An 18,936-nucleotide genomic window follows, 5' to 3' on the forward strand; every position below is an offset into this window, starting at 1 on the left:
AAATGTTCTACAGTCCCTAAACTAAGATACCAATGTCCTGCTACTGCAAGCCACAAATCTCCAAAAAGAATCAGCAGCTATTTTTCTGTATCAAAGAAAATCATTCTCACTGTGTGATGGTGGAGTGATGAAACAGCTTTTGCTCAGCAAGCAAACATTAGGCAATCTCTCACTATGGACCTTTTTCACAGCAGACGTTTTGATTTGTCACAGTAGGAAAAGCACAGGTGTATTCCAGAACACTGATGAGGGCTGCATTCCACTCAGGGCAGGGCCTGGTATTGTCCATGCTGGTTCACTGGAATAGCTTACTAGGACATTTAATCGTTAATGTTATCAATTTCACCTGTGCTTTTCCCTATTTAGATGGTATGGTGTGCTAGTACTGTGGGGTATCATTTACATTAGTGTACTCATTTCATTTTTTTCCAGAAGACCCACAGCAGTGCCTCAAACACACAAACATTAGTGAACATGTGCACACCCCGTTTTCAGGGTGCCCTGTTGATTGTTTTTAACAATTCCCTGCTTTGTTCGTAACATCACAAACAGCAGAGACAAGACTCTTCATGGTTGCATATTTGTGGGTGACACAGTGATTAAAGCATTGGGGGCTCTAACCGTGTTTACACGTGCACATACCTGAGTGCTCGAGACATTTACGCACAGCCACACCGTTATGGCGGGTGCATGTTGGTAGAAGAAGGGACACGACCATGATACTGAAGCAGCTCTGAGGACTGTCGAGCTGTAACAATTTCATATTTTCCCTCCTCACTTGTTTAACTCTGACCCAGGCTGACTCCACAGTGAGCTCAGTTTGGCGTCAGCGTGCGACGTGGCGCCTGAGCCCCTCTCGTGTTACCGACATCCTGTGATCCAATGGCAGATATCCTGTCAGAGGACGAGGCTGGGCTCTGCCTGAAACGGACGCTGTGATTGGCTGTACGTAAGGCGGCAGAAAATCCTGGTTTGGTTGCATCCCTCCCTCAGGAAAAGAGGGACAGGACTGCCTAAAACCGTTTGAGTGAGGACTGTAGGTGTTCTCAGCTGACCTGTGTGCAGGCTCAGGTGCTCCCTGCAGGTTTGGTCATTGCGCAGCTGCAGCATTGTTACACACCGCCGCCGAAGAGAGGAGGAAAGGTTAGTGTGTGTCGGCGGGCAGTGAAAGTGGCTCCACAGCCGCTTGCTGCATTGTAGTGTCACAGGCCTGTGTAGAAACAAATCCTCCATCTTCATCCCTCACTGATGGACGTCTTCAGCTTCGTGTGCGCTGCGCTCCTGTGCACGGTTGTGGTGCACGGTAAGCCAACGTTAAGGAAAGAGAGAGTTCTTCATGACCCAGAGCTGAGCAGGAAAGCTCATGAAGACAATAAGAGCTACCAGTACGACCATGAGGCCTTTCTTGGCAAAGAGGAGGCCAGGACATTTGACCAGCTCACCCCCGAGGAGAGCAAGGACAGGCTCGGGTAAGCGCACAATACTCTGGTGCATGAGCTGATCATAATGTCAGTCCTGGTGTTATTGTCACAGGCTGCTTTTGTTTTTGCAAATCACGCACACTCACTCCTCTGCTGCTGGAGTGTGTTGCGTGTCAAACAGTTCAGGCTAAGGACATTAAACATTTAACAACATGAGCAGAAGTGCCTGAGAAAGAAGTGCATGCCAGCAGAATCTACAAGGCCAGATAAAACGGTGCATTACTGCGCACTGTTCGCACACACACACTCCCATACAGTTAATTGCCAAGCCGAAATCTTAATTATACATCGTCATTAAAGAACCATTTGTAGGTGATGAAGTTGGAGTGAAGTCGTGTGGCAGTAGACAGTCTTCATATAGAGCTGCTGCTGCCACTGGCTGCAGTGTATGCTTCATGTGCTACGTGGGTCTGTTTGTGTGCCTGGGTGACAAGTTGGCACCATGTAACACACGTTGGCCTAAAAGGGCTTTCCTCCCCAAAGAAAACTCTTTCCTGTGGTGTTGAGAGTGGGAGGACTCATGTAACATCACAACGTGGCAACCTACTCTAAGAATACACCCCAGCTGCATTCTTCACTAAAATGGGTTTTCCTGCTCCTCCCTAACAGAGCAGTCTCACACTGAAGCCACGTCCCTTGTAGTAAAAGTGGTACTACCAAATATTTATTTATTTGTTCTGTCTCCTGCCCGCTGGTAAGAATAGTAGCCCAGTGTGTTGAGGTGAGACAGTGCAAATATTTGACTTGTGTCAGCCGTCCTTGAAAATAAAATAAAGTCCCTCTATTGGATTTTTACCATCATGTTTGGGTATTAAACATAATGAAACGTGCCTTGTCTTTATCCTCTTGTCTTACAGTAAAATTGTGGATCGGATAGACAGCAACGCTGATGGCTACATCACCACAGCCGAACTCAAGACTTGGATAAAGCGTGTGCAGAAGCGCTACGTGTATGAGAATGTGGCAAAGGTGTGGACAGATTATGACCTGAACAAAGACAACAAGATTTCATGGGATGAATACAAGCAAGCCACATACGGATACTACCTCGGTATGTGTGTTTTGATGGTTTGGGATTGATATGTCTTATTTGTTTACGTAGAATACACTATTTAAAGTCCAGTGTGTAGGATTTAGGGGGATATAATGGCAGAAACAATATATAATATACTGTAAAACTTCAATTAGTAGCCTGGGCTACTATTTGTTGAAATCACTGAAATCAACGGGCCTTTATTTGGGACAGGCCTTTAATTCCTTTCATACAAACTGTTGCTCTGCAAAGATGGGGATATGCTATCAAATTGTTTATTTAAACCAGTTTGAATATTACTTGTTTAAAAATTAGGCTTCAGATAATATATCAGTTTGATCTAGCCCTGACAGACAGCACATCAGAGAGAGAGTGAGTTATGGCACTTGAGGATTACGGCACTCGACATACTGATACATCACCACTTTATCCTGTTAAAACAATAATCACAACTTGGATTCATTTTTATGAAAACCCCTTTAGATTCTTTTGATCTGAGGACCTTTACCGACTAAAGGAATATGAATAACTTACAGGGTAATCGAGGAATGGACACATAATTTGAGGCAGCCAACAACCCACTTTTATACATCTGAAGAACTTCTATAAAAAGAAAATGCACTGCTTGGCAACCAGACCAGACATCTAATTAAGACAGGCCTTTATTTGTCAAAATGTGCGGCCACAACAGGCTAGTAAAAGGGACTTGGTGTTTAATTGGGACTAGGCTTTTAATGGAAGTTTTTGGGTAGTAAGTATGTTTTCTTTAGTGTTAAATCACCTGAAAATAAGAATCACAACAAGCCTTTTACTGGTCAAGATCACCGGGTCTGCTTTTTGTGGAGAAAAAGAGACCTCTGCAGATAATTTGGCTCAGAGTAAAAACCTCCTAAACTTTTAGATCAGAAATAAGAAGAGAACACATGAAGTTATCAGAGGAAAAAAGGTGAGCACACATTAGCAGGCGATGGGCCAAAAGCATGGGAGAAACACTGATTTGTAAGGTGAAACTTCTTTAGTCAGTGTTTTTACTATTTAAATCGCCTAGTCCATTTATTTTGGAGAGGAAGAGACCTCTGCGGATAATTCAGCTCCCAGTAAAAATCTCAGAGGAACACTGAAGGAATTCTAACCTGGAGAAGTTTCAGCTTGTTACAAACGTCACCGCTTGACGCCATTAAATCCCCGAAAATCTTACACACTTCTCCTTTAAAGTAAGTATTGCTACACATGACAGTAACCTGATTTAATTCTCCACTTTAGCCAACCCGGAGGAGTTTGAGGAAGCAACAGACCAGTTCAGCTTCAAGAAGATGCTCCCTCGTGACGAGAGGAGGTTTAAAACAGCTGATATGGACGGGGACCTGGCAGCAGACAGAGAGGAGTTCACATCCTTCCTCCACCCTGAGGAGTTTGAACACATGAGGGACATTGTGGTTCTGGTAAGCCCTCTGTAACCTCATGGTAATTAAGTATGATTAGAAAGGGGCTGTGCTGTCTGCTGTGTGTACATTAAGCTCAGTGTCAGACATTCAGACTTGCATGCAGGAGAAAATAAAATTCCCTGAATTTATAGTTTTGTAATTTGTCTGTCCGCTATGAGATATTATGTAATTACAGGAACAGATTTGAGTTTCTATTCCGTATCTTTTATCTGATAGGCCGTTTGGATGAATGTGCTACATTTGGATAACTCCTTAATGAATTTTTAACTAGGCCAGGAAATGATTGACTTTCTCTTTTTTTTTGGGGGGGGGGGGGGTACAGGTCCAGTGGGATGGACCAACTGTCCCATTTAAGACTCGATCTTTAAATATAAATTTGGCTTCGTGGAACAGTTGCGTGGCAAATGTTAGCAGGGATGCACTATGCTGCTCTGTTCATAAAAGTTGTACTACCCATTTGACAGAGTTAATTATTAATCTCTCATTTTTCTGACGTCATCAAATGTTACCAACTGTTCAGCCGGTGGCATCTTCACTGATTGTGGTGAATCTGGCTGAAGCTCAGCCTGTTCCTCGCAGTGGACAGACTCCTTTTTCTTTATAACCAATCTGAGGAATGAAAAGACAGAGATACTTCACAGCTTAAGAAAGGACGTGATTGTAGGCCAGCAGGACGGATAACTAATGGAGCTTGTACTGCAGGTTCAGGCAGGGACATGAAGTCATCTCACTGAGTGCCAACTGTGCACCTACAGGCTCATTCACATAACAGAGCACTCTTGTTTCCATGTCCGGCTTTACTGATATTGGCTGCTGTTGCTGTGATCTGCTTTCAGAGGCCAGAGACCTCCATTGCATTACACTGTAAACTAAAAAAACACTGACAGGTTTCTTTCTTCGTTATATAGCCTCCTTAGTGTCCTCTAGGTGTATCACAGCACAGCTGTTTGGAATGGCCTATCCTGTAATGCATTTTTACTTTTGCCACTACATTGTCCTAGAAAGGCTTTAGTTATTGACTTATCTGCAGTATTGTAAAAGTGGACAAAGAATCTTACCTTTATTTTGTTTAGTTTCAAAAGGAAGACTTTTGTTCATGTTTTCATTCCTATAATAATGATTATAATTATTGTGTAATACAGTGAAAGTAGAGTTTTATATAGTCCCACTCTTCACCAGAGCAAATTTTTTTTCCCCATTTCATGTCCTGTTGTGCTGCTCTTGTTTGTCGTGTACTGTTTTTTTACATAAGAAAATGGCTGTGCAACATATTTCTAGGAACCTTAGATTCAGAGTAGTTTCTGACTGAGCTTTGAATATTTTACCCAACAGAATAATCTTATTTTTTACATTTTATTTGTTTGTCCAGGTTCATTATGGTATGACCTGTCAAAGATTCTGGACCGGACTTCCAACTGTTTGGTTGGGTGAAGATGTGGCTAGTTGTTTCACCCATTTCTGGTTCAGTGATAAGGGATTCAGACTATTAACCCAGCTCTTTAGTATAATGTTGGCTATTGTGATAAACTGTGACAAGAATGCTGCTGACTGAACTTAAAGTCATATCTATCCCTGAATAGAGTACTGTGATTGTGATGCTTCTGAAATGTACAGAACATCTCTCACTGTGGATGTTTACAGATGTCTATAGTGTTCTGTAGGTTTTATATTTTAATGGACACATCCCCTCTTGTTGACACACAAGCTTTCAGAGATTAAGTGGGTATAGAAAATGGATGTTCTTGTTTATTATTAGTCAGCTATTAGACTTCAGGAGCTACATGGCTGTGAATCATTTATCAGGGTTCAGAGAGGGCATCTCACCTGCAGGTACAGATGCATACAGTGATTTCAATCTGTGTAGCTGCATGCGTGTGTTATGCACAGATGCATTGCAATTAGTCTACATGTATGTGTGGTTAATGATCAGCTCACACGGCAAGCCTTTAAGTAAATTCACAGGATGTGAGATCTACCATCTACCAGCGCTTCAAAAGCCAGCGTTTGCTAAAGTGTGTATCATCTTTTAATGTGGAGGGTTTGGCTGTCATCAGCAGGGAATGCTGTAATTGTAGTGTCAGTCTGCCAGCCCAGCTGTGAGCTGACCCTCATACATTCACGCGTCCCGCCTGGGGCGACGCGTTTCTCTTTTATTACTCAAAGTGCAAGTTCCTCTATTGTTGACCCTCCTGTCTCCCCTTTAATGACATCATTAACTCATTGTGAATGCAGGAAACCCTGGAGGACATTGACAAGAATGGTGACGGACACGTGGATGAAGATGAGTATATTGGTAAGTTTAAGCAATTCATCTAATTAGTTAGGTCAGATTAATTAAAGGCTCTGTATGCCACATTTAGATCATCAATGCAGCAGCAAACCACTATTCGCTATGTGATATAGATATAGGGATGTAATAATGTCTTGAGCAGAGAATAAAGTCATGCTCCCTCTGTGTGTGTTGTAATCTGAGCTTCTCTATTGTTTGTTGTGGTAGAAGGTCCAGCTGCATGTGCATATCAGTGCATGTTTGTGTCCCACTGGCTAGCTCATCGCTGCCGGTTTTACTGCGCTTATGCAAACAGTGACAGCTGAGATCAGGACAGCATTGTTGCAGGAGTGTAGCGCCCACCCTCCTTATCCCCTGTTGTTAACACCATTAGGTCTGTCAGCACTGTTTATGGAGCTGGCACCGTTAGCTGCTAGCCCCTGGCTCAGCCACCTCCATGTTGAGAACTGTGTCCAGACAACTCATACGCTCTGAATTTCACACAGAGCCCCTATAAGATATGCAATACACTGCACTAAAACCACACAGTAAAAACTAGAAGCATAAAGTGATAAATGTGAATACAGTAAATGTATGGACATTCCTAACTGTGAACCTCTGACATGGAAAGGGCAAAACAGGCTGGTCGTCACAGACACAGGATAATACAGTTGTGCAGCATTAGCATAGCTGTTATTAGCACAGTTGTTGATGGCAAAATCCATTACTTTTCTTTGATTTAATCCACTTGTAATGTGCATATATGTGCTGTAGGATTTGTTCATGTATTGGTTTTGAGCTGCAGTCCATGTGATTAGTTTTTGGATGTTTTCTGTTGACCTGATACAATAATCAAAGTTGTGTTTATTGTGTGTGAATATGTCTGCCCATTGTGGTTGTCATTTAAGTAGAGATGACAGAAGTTTATTTGATCGATAAAACTATAAAAAGATAAAACTAGTACATAGTTGTTTAACTGCAAACATTAACTCACTGTTGTACATTTTTTAATTCCATTGTCCTTGACTGTTTCAGCCGACATGTTTGCTCATGAGGAGGGGGGTCCAGAGCCGGACTGGGTCAAGACCGAGAGGGAACAGTTCTCTGATTTCAGAGACTTGAACAAAGACGGCAAGATGGACCAGGATGAAATCCGACACTGGATTATGCCACAAGACTACGACCACGCCCAAGCCGAAGCCAGACATCTGGTGTACGAGTCTGACCAGGACAAGGTCCGTTGTTTCATCTTAATCACCATGTTTAAGATCCATTTCCTGTCATATTGTGAATATGGGGTCTTGTCCACACTAGGCTTCGGCAGTATCTATTTTTTCATACCTTCCTAAAATTTCATCGGTATGTGGTGGTATTTATGTGTGGCACTACCTAAACACTAGGTCTTCCTCCAGAAACAGAGACCATTTTCAACACCAAATTCTACACAAACTTGCAACTTTCATTTTATCATCATTGCTGTGGCCATTGCCTGAGATAAACAATAGGGATAGACCGATATGGATTTTTTAGGGCCGATGCCGATACCGATTTTTTTCCATCGCCCTTAGCCGATGACCGATTATGGACTGCTGATTTTCTTGAGCCGATATTTGGGGCCAATACTGCTTTTGCTCCCTCAATTTACATCAAAAAAATGACACAATGATAACAAATATTACAGGTCTCAAGTTTAAAATAAGAAACATTTATTGAACAGTAAAAAATACTAAAACAAGATGGAAAGTTGAGGTATAACAGGTAAAATATTATCATTATTATTATTATAATACATTCAAATAAAAAAAGAGTTCAGTGCTCTTAAATCTTCCAGTAATGTCTTTATAAAATAAACAAATATTTAAGCTGAAGCATAAATAAAACAACGACGACTGTACACAGTAGGATTCGCTGCATGTGCGCTGCAGGGTCTTCCGGCAACACAGAGCTGCCCGTGGATGCCTGTCTGTAAATCATGCCAGGGAAAAATAAATCTGCGAACCCACGCGCGTATCAGCCAATGCCAATACAAGTAAAAAACTCAAATATCAGCCGGCCGATGTATCGGTCTATCCTTAATAAACAAAATATGTGTTGTTTTCCCACATATTTCGATATGAACATTGTTACAGTAAGGCTCATTTATCTCACACTTCCCTTGTCCTCCCTCCTCAGGACCAGATGTTGACCAAAGACGAAATCCTTGAAAACTGGAACATGTTTGTGGGAAGCCAGGCCACCAACTATGGCGAGGACCTCACCAAGAACCATGACGAGCTCTGAGCTTACGGTGCAGCTTCTGTTGTGTGTGTGTGTGTGTGTGTGTGTGTGTGTGTGTGTGTGTGTGTGTGTGTGTGTGTGTGTGTGTGTGTTAGGAGGGCTGGTGAACGTCTTTGTCCTTTAAGACAGAATCACAGACTCTTGCACCTCCTCCCACCACCACACACCACCACTCCATCCTTTCCTCTTAATAGCGAGACAGATGTCAGAGTGTTGGAATGTGAACCAACACTGTTGACACCAGACCAGAGGAGGGACAAGCGTCGGTCCTACCACTAACACTAAGGGTCCATCTCGGTTTCATATCGTCGGTTCTGTTTCTGACATTCAGGAGCAAACCCAGACCCAGTGGACTTCAGTTCCATCGATGGTGCCTTCCAGCCACATTGCCGGCTCCGCTGCCTCAGAGATCTGTATAGATAGTCTTTAATAAAACTGTCAATAGCGAAACTGTTTTTTAAATACAAATGTTAATGTGAAACTACAACGCAGAACATTTATTCTGATTTTATTTATTTATCACATCTCTTGTGAACTTTAGGTTTGAGAGGACTGAAGAGTTCAACTAGAGATGGTTTTCACAATGTTTCTTTGTTTACAGTTTTCCTGGTCATATGATTTTGTTTTTAGTTAAGTGCTTTAATAAGTGTTAATTAACTGTTGTTTATTGGCATGGTTTTTGCACGCCTTTGGTTTTAGTGTAGCCTGTGAAAGATTTTTGTCTTCATATTTAGTTTGAAATGTGTTTATTGGTAAACTTCAGGCCAACAATATGCTCCATGTTAGAATTTTAAAGACCTTTTCTGAATTTACATTTGAGCTTTACTCTTTTACAACTGTCTAATTTAATTGAGGATGTTTTTGTAAAAGTGTATTGGTTTGAATACATACACTCCCTGTTACATCATCCAGAGGTCATCTTTTTGTATCAGGTGTACCACATTTATTTTTACTGCATTTGGTATTGTATATACTGTGTAAGCCTGGTGTTTTAGAGCATCAGAAATTCAACTTTTGTCTTTTTTTTTGTATTGGATAGTTTGTATAACAGGTGCATAGAACTATGCAACTCAAGAAAAGATGAAACTATGACCAAAATTTGTAATTTTAGTCAAATTCTCACTCCGTACCCTTCTCATCTTTTTCTGTCCATTTTATTTTTTTGTTGTAAACCTCATTGCATTAATAGTCCACATCACACATGCGCACAAATTCATCAACATGTCTCCTCCTCCACACTGCACATGCTCATGAATTGTGTCAAAATAAAAGAAAGAAAGGTATTTTGTGTGTTTTGTGTGTCAATTCATCATTGAATTTGTAATTCTATCTCTTTTTAGGATAGAGACTTCATAAATATGATGGGCAGCTAATAGGGATAGTTCAGTATTTTGGAAAATGCACTTTCTTGCTAAATTAGAAAACAAGATTAAACAACTGCTCAGTTTAGCACAGAGACTGGAAACGGGAAAATGGCAAGCCTAGCTCTGTCCAAAGCTAACTTCCTGTCGTGTCCACTGGAAGTGTGGCAATGTCACTGTGATGACAAAGACTCCCAGAAGTTCCTGCACCTGGCCAAGAAAAAGTCCTGCACATAACTTTCTGTAACTTGGGGTTTTGTACAGATTAAACAATTTGGATGTAATGTGTTGATTAACTTTAGGACAGAGTCAGATGAGCCATTTCCAATACTTGTGCTAAGCTAAGCTAACTGGCTGCTGGCAGTACCTTCATATTTAGCTTACTGACATGGGTGACATGAATCTTTTCATCTAACTCTAGGTCAGACAACAAATAATATAAATTGAACTATTCCTTTAATTAAATAAATCATTACATTCTTGTGGATTAATCTGCCTGATGAAGCCCTACACCCAGTTAAAGAATTAGTGTAGTCTTAAAGGTCCAATGTGGAGGATTTAGGGTAATCCATTAGCAGGAATGGTGTATAATATTCAGAACTACAGTATGTTTTCATTAGTTTAAAATCACCTGAAAATAAGAATTCTGTTTTTGTTACTTTAGAATGAGCCGTTTATATCTACATACAAAGCAGGTCCTCTTCCACAGAGGTCGCTATGTTGTTCTACAGTAGCTTAGAACGGACAAATCAAACACTGACTCCAGATCAGGCTCCAGCATTACTTCCAGTTTTTCCCAGTGGCCACTCTCAGTATTTCAGTGGAAAAATAAAATTTTTCTCCACAAACCAATATTATACAATACAGGCCTGTAAAACTGTTGACAGGACACCTCTAACTAGTAGTTTCTAGTATGAATTTTTGATCATATTTTTAAAACTTTCCTCGAGCCGAGAACCATCTTGGTGTTTGGTATCTAGTTATTATACGTCTAAGCTGAAGATAGGCCCATGTAACAGAGTCAATTACACAGCAGTAATATGTGCAACAAAGTCAAATGTACATTTGTATTATAATTATACAAAATTTGTTTCAGTTCTTATTACCTGACACGCTTCGGCCTCCGTAGTCAATATGTAGAAGGTTTGATACTCAGTTTCTGTACCCCTACATTCACTTTTGAGGGGTACTCCACCTATAAAGGGGTTCCTCCTGCCTTACCTCTCCCCTTTTGCTGTCGTGCTCCACAGGAGAGGTAAGCAACATTGCTCTTGTAGTAATGTCAGTGTTTTAGTGCTGTTATGTTTGTAATTTCATTTTATGCTAACATATTCCTGTGTCACATAATTTGTGTAGGCACTCGAGTTGATATGGCTGTAATTAACGGAGGATTTTGTTTTTACCTCTTGCTGTCAGAGTTGTCGGGAATAAACTGAGAACACCTCCAAAGATATCCACAGTCTGGGCCTCTTCATATCAACACAACGCAGACAACACCAGAGTTTGTGTTGGCTGCTGTAGTTGTCCTACACACTTGCCACACAAGAGACATTTCAGTTCTGCAATCTCACCACTAGATGCCACCAATTGCTACACACTAGACCTTTAAATGCAACTTCGTGTTTTGTTATATCAAAATCTTAAGGAATCAGTTTCAAGCCTACAGCATGTAATACTTTAAACACAGTTTCAGTCCTCCAGACTGATATGCTGCGCTAGTTGCTCACAGTTTCCTACTCATTCTCCTGTTGTTAATACTCACTCTCATTCTGCCTCTGCTCAGTGGCAAAGAACAGAGTATAAAGACATCAGGCTCCCATATTGTTGCACATTTGACAAGTGATTTGGCAGCTCTTCTTTTTCATATGACATTTCTGACTGTATACATGTGCTGCATGTGCTTAAAGTTTCACATGAGCATACTGTATCTCACGTAACTATATTGGGTAGAGGCGAATCAAACATTTGAGTCTGCATTCGACTTTTGACTCATTGAACATGAGGAACAAGCGGATGCTGTTAACACTTCTCATGACTAATTGCAGCCCGCACACATGCACAGCAGAGATGGAGTTAAGCTGACTTGCTGTTGCTGCTGGCTGTTGCAGTAAAACTCTCAGATGTAACTGAGAAAGCAGCTCTGCCACCCAGCCTGTCCCCTCTGCTTGTTCATGTGGAACATATGGATATATGTGTGCCAGTTAGCAAGACAAGTCAAGCGGGACCAATGCGATAAAGCTCATTAGGAACAAGGGACAGGGCGATGTATGTGTGGGCTGTGTTATTCTGTTGTGATGTAGGACCCTCTTCAAACACTCTCAGACCAGGACTGCAAGAAGCCAAAAATGTCTGGAAAGCTATTTAATATTCAGGTCTTGTTTGATATTTAGACTATATAAATTTCTTTGACATTTTCTGGGTTTAAATAACTTTGTAAGAGGGCGACATGACAATGGTTATTTCAGAAAAATTTGCAGAAATAGGTTACCAAATCCTGGCGTTCCTCCACTTGTACGGCTTCGTCCAAGAATACAAATTTTCAGATGAATTCCCTCTTTGTTCGTCTGACAAAAAGCTCCAGGTCTGAGGAACACTCAAAGTGGAGGTGTTGCCTGTAGTGACATTTGAAGTTTTTAGTTATTTTTGGTCTTCATAATGCCCATCGGATAATATAATGGTTGCTCTATTGCCTTGCTAAAGAGTGTGGGGTCAGTCTTGCGTCATGCATTTGAATAATTGGGAGGCCTAAAACACTAAGTAGCTCAATGTACTTCCTCCAAATAGCATATGAGGTTTGTCATGTGTCAGGGTGCATCTGTGTGTCTGGGCCAGCGTGTGAGTGAAGGTGGATGAGTATTAGTGGTGCACAGAGATGTAAAAGAACCAAATGTGTGTTTGCCCGAGCAAGATGGGGGCACACGGACTATGTGTGCAGCCTGCCTCGCGGTCATGTTTAACAGCCTGCCCCTCCTGTTTATGATAGGTTCCTAATCATTCACACTGGGGGAGTGTGTGTGTACAGTAATGCCTTCAGACAGCTCTCATATGAGTGTCTGCGTAGATCAACCCCTCTCTACTGATAATAATGAGCCCTCTGGGTGAGAACAGTGCGGAGACAGTGAGAGAGGAGGGTCATAAAGTGTAGAATATTAATGTCTAAGACTATAAGCCCCCCACTCCAGGATAATTTTCACTTAGTCTTGTCCACCAACAATCTCCTTTTAAAGAGCTTCTTTTTTTATAGTACACTGCCATTTCCATATCAGCAATTAACAGCAGCAAACCCAAAATAACTGCTACAATTAAACTGCCTGCATAACAAACTATACAGTGCATCCCCCCCTCTCAGCTCCCCTGCTCCTCTCTGACTCTTATCATCACGATGCCCTATTTTTCATCTGAATATATCCGCACTCCCTCATCTTTGTCTTTTATCTCTTGTGTTTGTTCCTTCTTCCCTGGGGATTTGTAGCCCACTGTGTTGTTTGTAATGATCTTTGGGACATCTGACCCATCCTGTGCTGAGGCTTTCATAACAGGCTTTCTGCCCGTTATATAATAACATGCATAATAGCCAAAAAAGCAGTCCAATCTCTGTTCATTATCGAGCTGTTTAGACAAAACATTTGATATTTACCAAGCTGAATAACAACTTTATACGATTCTTTGCCTTAATATGACAGCTCAAGGGATAGAGAGTCAGATTTTAGTTTTAGTGCTGAAACTGTGTGAATGAGCCAAACACATACTTGTAATACTGTCACCACCCCCAAAGGAACTTTTATTCTTTATGGTACATAACATTAAGAATAATAACATTGTCATTGCTATTATTGCTATCACCATCATAGTTAGTAGTACTACTACTACTTCTCAATATGCTAGTGCTTGTGTATAGTTATTAAGGCTGTGTATTGACCAGAATCTGGTGATACGATACATATCATGACACAGGGGTTACGATTCAATGTAGTGTGATATACTGCAATACTGTAAGCAAGGCGATACACTGCGATTTGTTCAAATCCAACTTTAGGGGCTAGCAGTACGCCTTTTATGACCTGTTTTATAGGCTTGTGTTCTTTGTGTTTATGCTCGCGACATGTTGTTATATTGGAGTGAAAGAGTCAAATGGCTGGAGATAGATTGTGAGGTGTCATTTTTACTGGGGACAGGTAAAAAAGAGGGACATGTCCCCTAGCCCCTCTTTTCAAAATCCTGCTCGTGTCCCAGCCACTTTTGAAAACATATAATGTTTTTAACCAGAAATATCACGCTTAATACGTCACTGTTTGACCAGCTGTCAGATTCTGTTTGAGAATGTAAATTAGGCTGCAGATTTTGTTCTGATATACTCATGGATGGATTACTGAAGGGGCCTAGCAGGCACAGGCCCAGGGGCCAAAGGTGTCAGGGGTCCCCTTGCCTTCACCTGCAAAATGTCTCACAAATTAACACATACTGACCACAGAGAGATTCAAAATGACCACAAATAGATAGTAAGGAACTGCAAAGAGACACAAAATAACAACAGGAAGGGGCAAAACAACCAGAAAAGACACAAAATAACCCCAAAGAGACAGAAACCAAAAAAGATGCATAAAAGAAGTAAAACAACAAGAAAAAACTTTTCTTGTCTTTTTCCTATTTAGGAGAGGTGGTGGGGCCTTTTGCATACCTGTGCCCAGGGGCCAATTTTCCCATAATCCGGCCATGTATATAGTCCCAAAAAATGCCACGGAGGAGTAGCATCCTCAGCATATATAGTACTATTCTGGCAGAATTCAGCATGATGGCCAACGTAATTATTTCCCAGATTTTGTTGTTGGTTACGTTAGTCTGTATGTATGTAGAAAAGCAGGAAAATAAATTATAACTTTATTTTTTTTACCCAGATCCCCGTTGTGTTCCCTCCAATTCTCAAACATAAGTTACACCCTTGGATAGATTACAACACTGACGGATCTAATGCTCAGGGGTTAAACCAACAGAATATGAATCACCACCACCAATCATTGCATGTAAACTGGTAATTGAAAATCATACAGCTCTTTTGAAAACTGATACAGTATCACAAAACATGACATTGCTATACTCAGGTGTATCCATATTTTCCTACGTCACTAATTGTTAAATGAAGTCCTCATTTTTATGAGAATGTGGTAGTTTTACCAACTGAAAGGGAGAACTTGACATCCTACAGCCCAAAACTTACACATGCAGCATAGGTATAGATTTTACAGGGGATGCAGGGGACACATCCCCATAAATATTTGCATTATCCGCCCTGACATAGAGGGTCTCTCATATGCTGATTCCAGTTAATACTTCATGTTCCACAAGCACCTAGCCCACATGGATGTATAAGACACCGCAAAATACTGTTGCAGGGGTAAAACATTTAACAGATATGAACATAACTTTTAACATCACATTGCAAACACAGAGGTTTGTTTCCTGTCCCAGACTCTCCAAGTAAAATCTGCCTCAAATAGTTCCCCATTAAAACACACCGCAAGTTGTTTTTTATTAATCAGTCATTCAGAGGAGCCCATTGATAAAAAAGTGTAGCTCTTAAATCATCATATAATAAACAATACTTCATCTTCAATCTCACTTTAATCACAGAAAGAAGTTGTTGAAATAGTTTAAGGCTATGTAGGTAAATGTGACTACTTGAGGGCAATAAATTTAGCATTTAGGATTTATCCACCAGAAACTCCTGCCAGTGTGGAATAAGCATAATCTAGATCATCATGTAGGGCAAAGATTTATGAAAAATATATTTTATGTAAGTAAGTTAATTTGAAAAATCCAAAAGATAAATCTTTAGGTGTGTGGTTGAGGGGCTGCACTGGGACAACTTGGACCTATGACCTCAGTTTTTCGAAAACACTGGCGACAGCCCTGATGCTACACAGACCATTCCTTCTGTGTTTGTGTAAGTTGTGTGATTGTATGTGCGTGTCATGTGAATGTAGGCTAATTCAGCGCCTTGCATGTTTCTACTTCTGGACAATGAAGCTTGAAGGAATCCATCAATCTTTCATGTCATCACCGACAAAGTGGTTATACCTCCTCTCCGCCATCACAGGACTTGACTCCTCCTAGTGGCAATGAGACAGAACAAGAGACAACCTCCTCTCTTTTTAACAACTGCACTTGTGCTCGTCTATCATCATGAGTTTTTATGTGCCCATCAATGCAGTGTAGATAGGGAATTGGTCATTAATGACTACACAATTAGAGAGAAGGCTTTAAAGAGCGATACATTTCAATTTAGAAACCATAAACCTAGTGAGTTGGTAACTAATTGTAACTGCCTCTGGAGTAATGGGAGCCCTCTGGACTGAGGTCAGAATGACTCAAAATCAGTTTCAAACAGCTTTTACACAGCTGCTTCGCTGCTTTAGTCGCCCACTCATTCTGACAGGCCGCTGCATATCTTATAATGATATATGCAGAGAGAAACTTTTCAAGTTTTAATTAAAAGACGGGCAAAGTGGCCCACAGTGGAGTTGTTTTCATGACAGTGAGGGTGGAGAAAATGCTATCCCAGTGAGACTGATGTCTTTGGACAAAACGCCTCTCTCGCTCCATTTGTCAACATTTGTCTCTTCCCTTTCTCTGGTCCTCTCTCCCCATGTCCCAGCATCTGGATACCTTTGGGATGGAGGGGAGGAGAGGGGAGATGAGGGCCTTGTTTCATCCCTCCCATCCCGCTGTTCCCCAGGGGGCTTGGGTTGGTTTGTGATCTTGTGTCTCACATGATAGAGACACATCTAATCCTGTTAGGCGTTAATATCTTCCAGCGGAATAGAGGAGACAGCAGGAGGGAGAGGAGAGGAAAAGATGAAAGACAGTATGGTTGAGGAGAGAGGAGAATATTTAAAAAGCACTATCCTCCTCTCTTTGCTGGCCCACATATTGGTTTTGGGTTTCACATACTGTACATGTGTGTGTTTGTGTTTCTGTGACTGTGTACCCTCGTGGGATCTACCCGGCTGCTGCCTGCATGTCTGACAGACTCCTCTCAAGGTGTTTTCCCCTTGCTGTCTTTCTGTATCTGCTCCATCTCTGCTCCCTGAGTGAGAAAGTTTACCCTCTAGGCCCCATCTGAGCTCCAGGCCCCCAAGGCCTCTGCATTCCCAGAGCTCACACACACCGGAGCCCCTCAGGCTCCCTGCTTTACCAGAGGGAATACCCCCAAGAACCCCTAGGCCCCTCAGACTGTGGAGCAGCAGCTCTGCACAAGAGAGCCAGCCCGAGGGGAGGGGGGATGCTGTCTGGGAATACAACTAAGAACATGCTTCACTTAACATTTGAGCAGCCCCTGACAGCGCCTCCTGTTGGTGCAGCATTGTTTTTGCATGCAGGCCTCCTTGTAACCCCGTTTGGTTTCCTCTCTGGGGCCTTGACCTTGTTAACAATCCCTTGGGGCTCATAGAGGCCTCTGTGTGCTACATGTTTATTGACCTTTCCTGCTCCCGGAGGTTAAATAACGTCTTTCTGGCCCAAAGAAACGCAGCCAGAGCTTCATAGTGATGTCGGGTGCACCTGGGACTTCACTGAATGACATATTGACAAATAATCTCACTCTTTATCAGGCCAAGTAGGTGAAAAGACTCATTCGTATGAGGGAAAAAGGCTGAAACTTGCATATATGGAATGAACTGTGCTTGTTTCTTGGCTTCCATTGTGACTGTGAGGTTAAATCACACTTGAGTTCAAAAAGAAAGCTTTTTGGGGGGCTGCACGTGGATACGGAGGCTGTGAAGCTAGCAGGCCTGCTGTCCTACAGATGTCTTGGGCTGTGCGTTACCAGGTGTACGTCACCTGAGATTACCCACGCTGACACCCCTTAAAGGCAAACAGCCAGCAGTACAGCTGAGGGGGCATCTGGTGGCGTGTGTGCATGGGAGTGTGTGTGTGCGTGTATCTTTGTGTGTGTTCATGCATTCAGATCGGTGGTAGCGTTTGGCAGAATGGGACTGAGTGCAGACGTATGTGGCGTTATCTTCCTCACACCATCTACAATCAGCAATAATCTATCGAAGGAATGAAGATCAGGTGGATCGATGCAGGTTTTGAGGCCTCTTTGAGTGTGTGTGATAATGATGGGCAGTAATAACTGAGAATGTTTAAAGCACGGGTTCCTCACGCTCCACACAGCCTTGGCAATCTCCAGTTAAGAGTGAACTGGAGTGAGTAAAATGTTCAACTCCGCTGTCCCTCTGATCTTCCTCCACTTCCCGGGGCCCCCGCAGAGAGAGAACAAAGAGAAGTACTTCTTAATCAAAGTGCATTGGATTAAGAAGTAGGGAAAAAAACAGAACATCACAGAGATACAACCTCGCAGCCATTAAGTGGATTGGAAAACAACCTGAATCACCACTTCAAATGAGCCGTCTGTGACCCTGAATTTGAGAACGGCATTTTAATCTTTCTGTTAGTTTGGCAAGTGTCAGGATATGCTGTGGAAATGAAGGCAGCAGTGTAGGAGTATATGTGGGTGTGTGTGTGCAAGGGCGTAGGTTTTGTTGCAATGTTGGGGGGGCACATATGAAATGGGGGGGTGTTCTCTGACAGAAAATTTTGAATCTTTGTGAATCTTTATGCATCAATTTGTACCTTTTCTTCATCCATTTATGGTGTAAGCATTACTATATATAAATATATGTCTAAATATGTGCGTGTACATACTGTATCTGTGTTACTGAGTATTAGTGAATGCCTCCAGTGATTGTGGTTTCCATGTGTGAACACGTAGCCAACAGCTAAATATACCATGTGCGTGTTTACATTGTTTTTTCCAGGTATGTGACATCATTAGCCCACAGAGCCATGCTGCAGCTCTATTCTTCCCGCATCGAGTCATATTTTATTCACATACCTGCTGTAGCTGAATCATCTCATCTCTTATAGGTTTGACACACAACTCCATCCACATCATGTATATTTGATGGGCCGCAGCATGCTCTGAACGTGCCTCTCCTGTTTCTCACTTTCTTTGATTTTAACATATTTATTGTGGCCACTTAAAGCAAGACTGGAGTGGACATGTACTATA

At 41.8% G+C, this 18,936-nt stretch overlaps 1 protein-coding gene across 1 annotated transcript; it reads left to right on the plus strand.

Annotated features, from left to right (window-relative positions):
• The first annotated feature begins 968 nt into the window (after nucleotides 1-968).
• rcn1 (reticulocalbin 1, EF-hand calcium binding domain) lies at nucleotides 969-8,597 on the plus strand. Its single transcript, XM_049560932.1, has 6 exons — nucleotides 969-1,469; nucleotides 2,339-2,532; nucleotides 3,778-3,956; nucleotides 6,192-6,252; nucleotides 7,264-7,463; nucleotides 8,401-8,597. Exons 1-6 carry the CDS (start codon nucleotides 1,249-1,251, stop codon nucleotides 8,506-8,508), a joined length of 963 nt encoding a protein of 320 aa, XP_049416889.1. The 5' UTR covers nucleotides 969-1,248; the 3' UTR covers nucleotides 8,509-8,597.
• Nucleotides 8,598-18,936: the final 10,339 nt, after the last annotated feature.

The sequence above is a fragment of the Epinephelus fuscoguttatus genome, linkage group LG2 (assembly GCF_011397635.1).
Source record: "Epinephelus fuscoguttatus linkage group LG2, E.fuscoguttatus.final_Chr_v1".
Lineage (NCBI taxonomy): Eukaryota > Metazoa > Chordata > Actinopteri > Perciformes > Serranidae > Epinephelus > Epinephelus fuscoguttatus.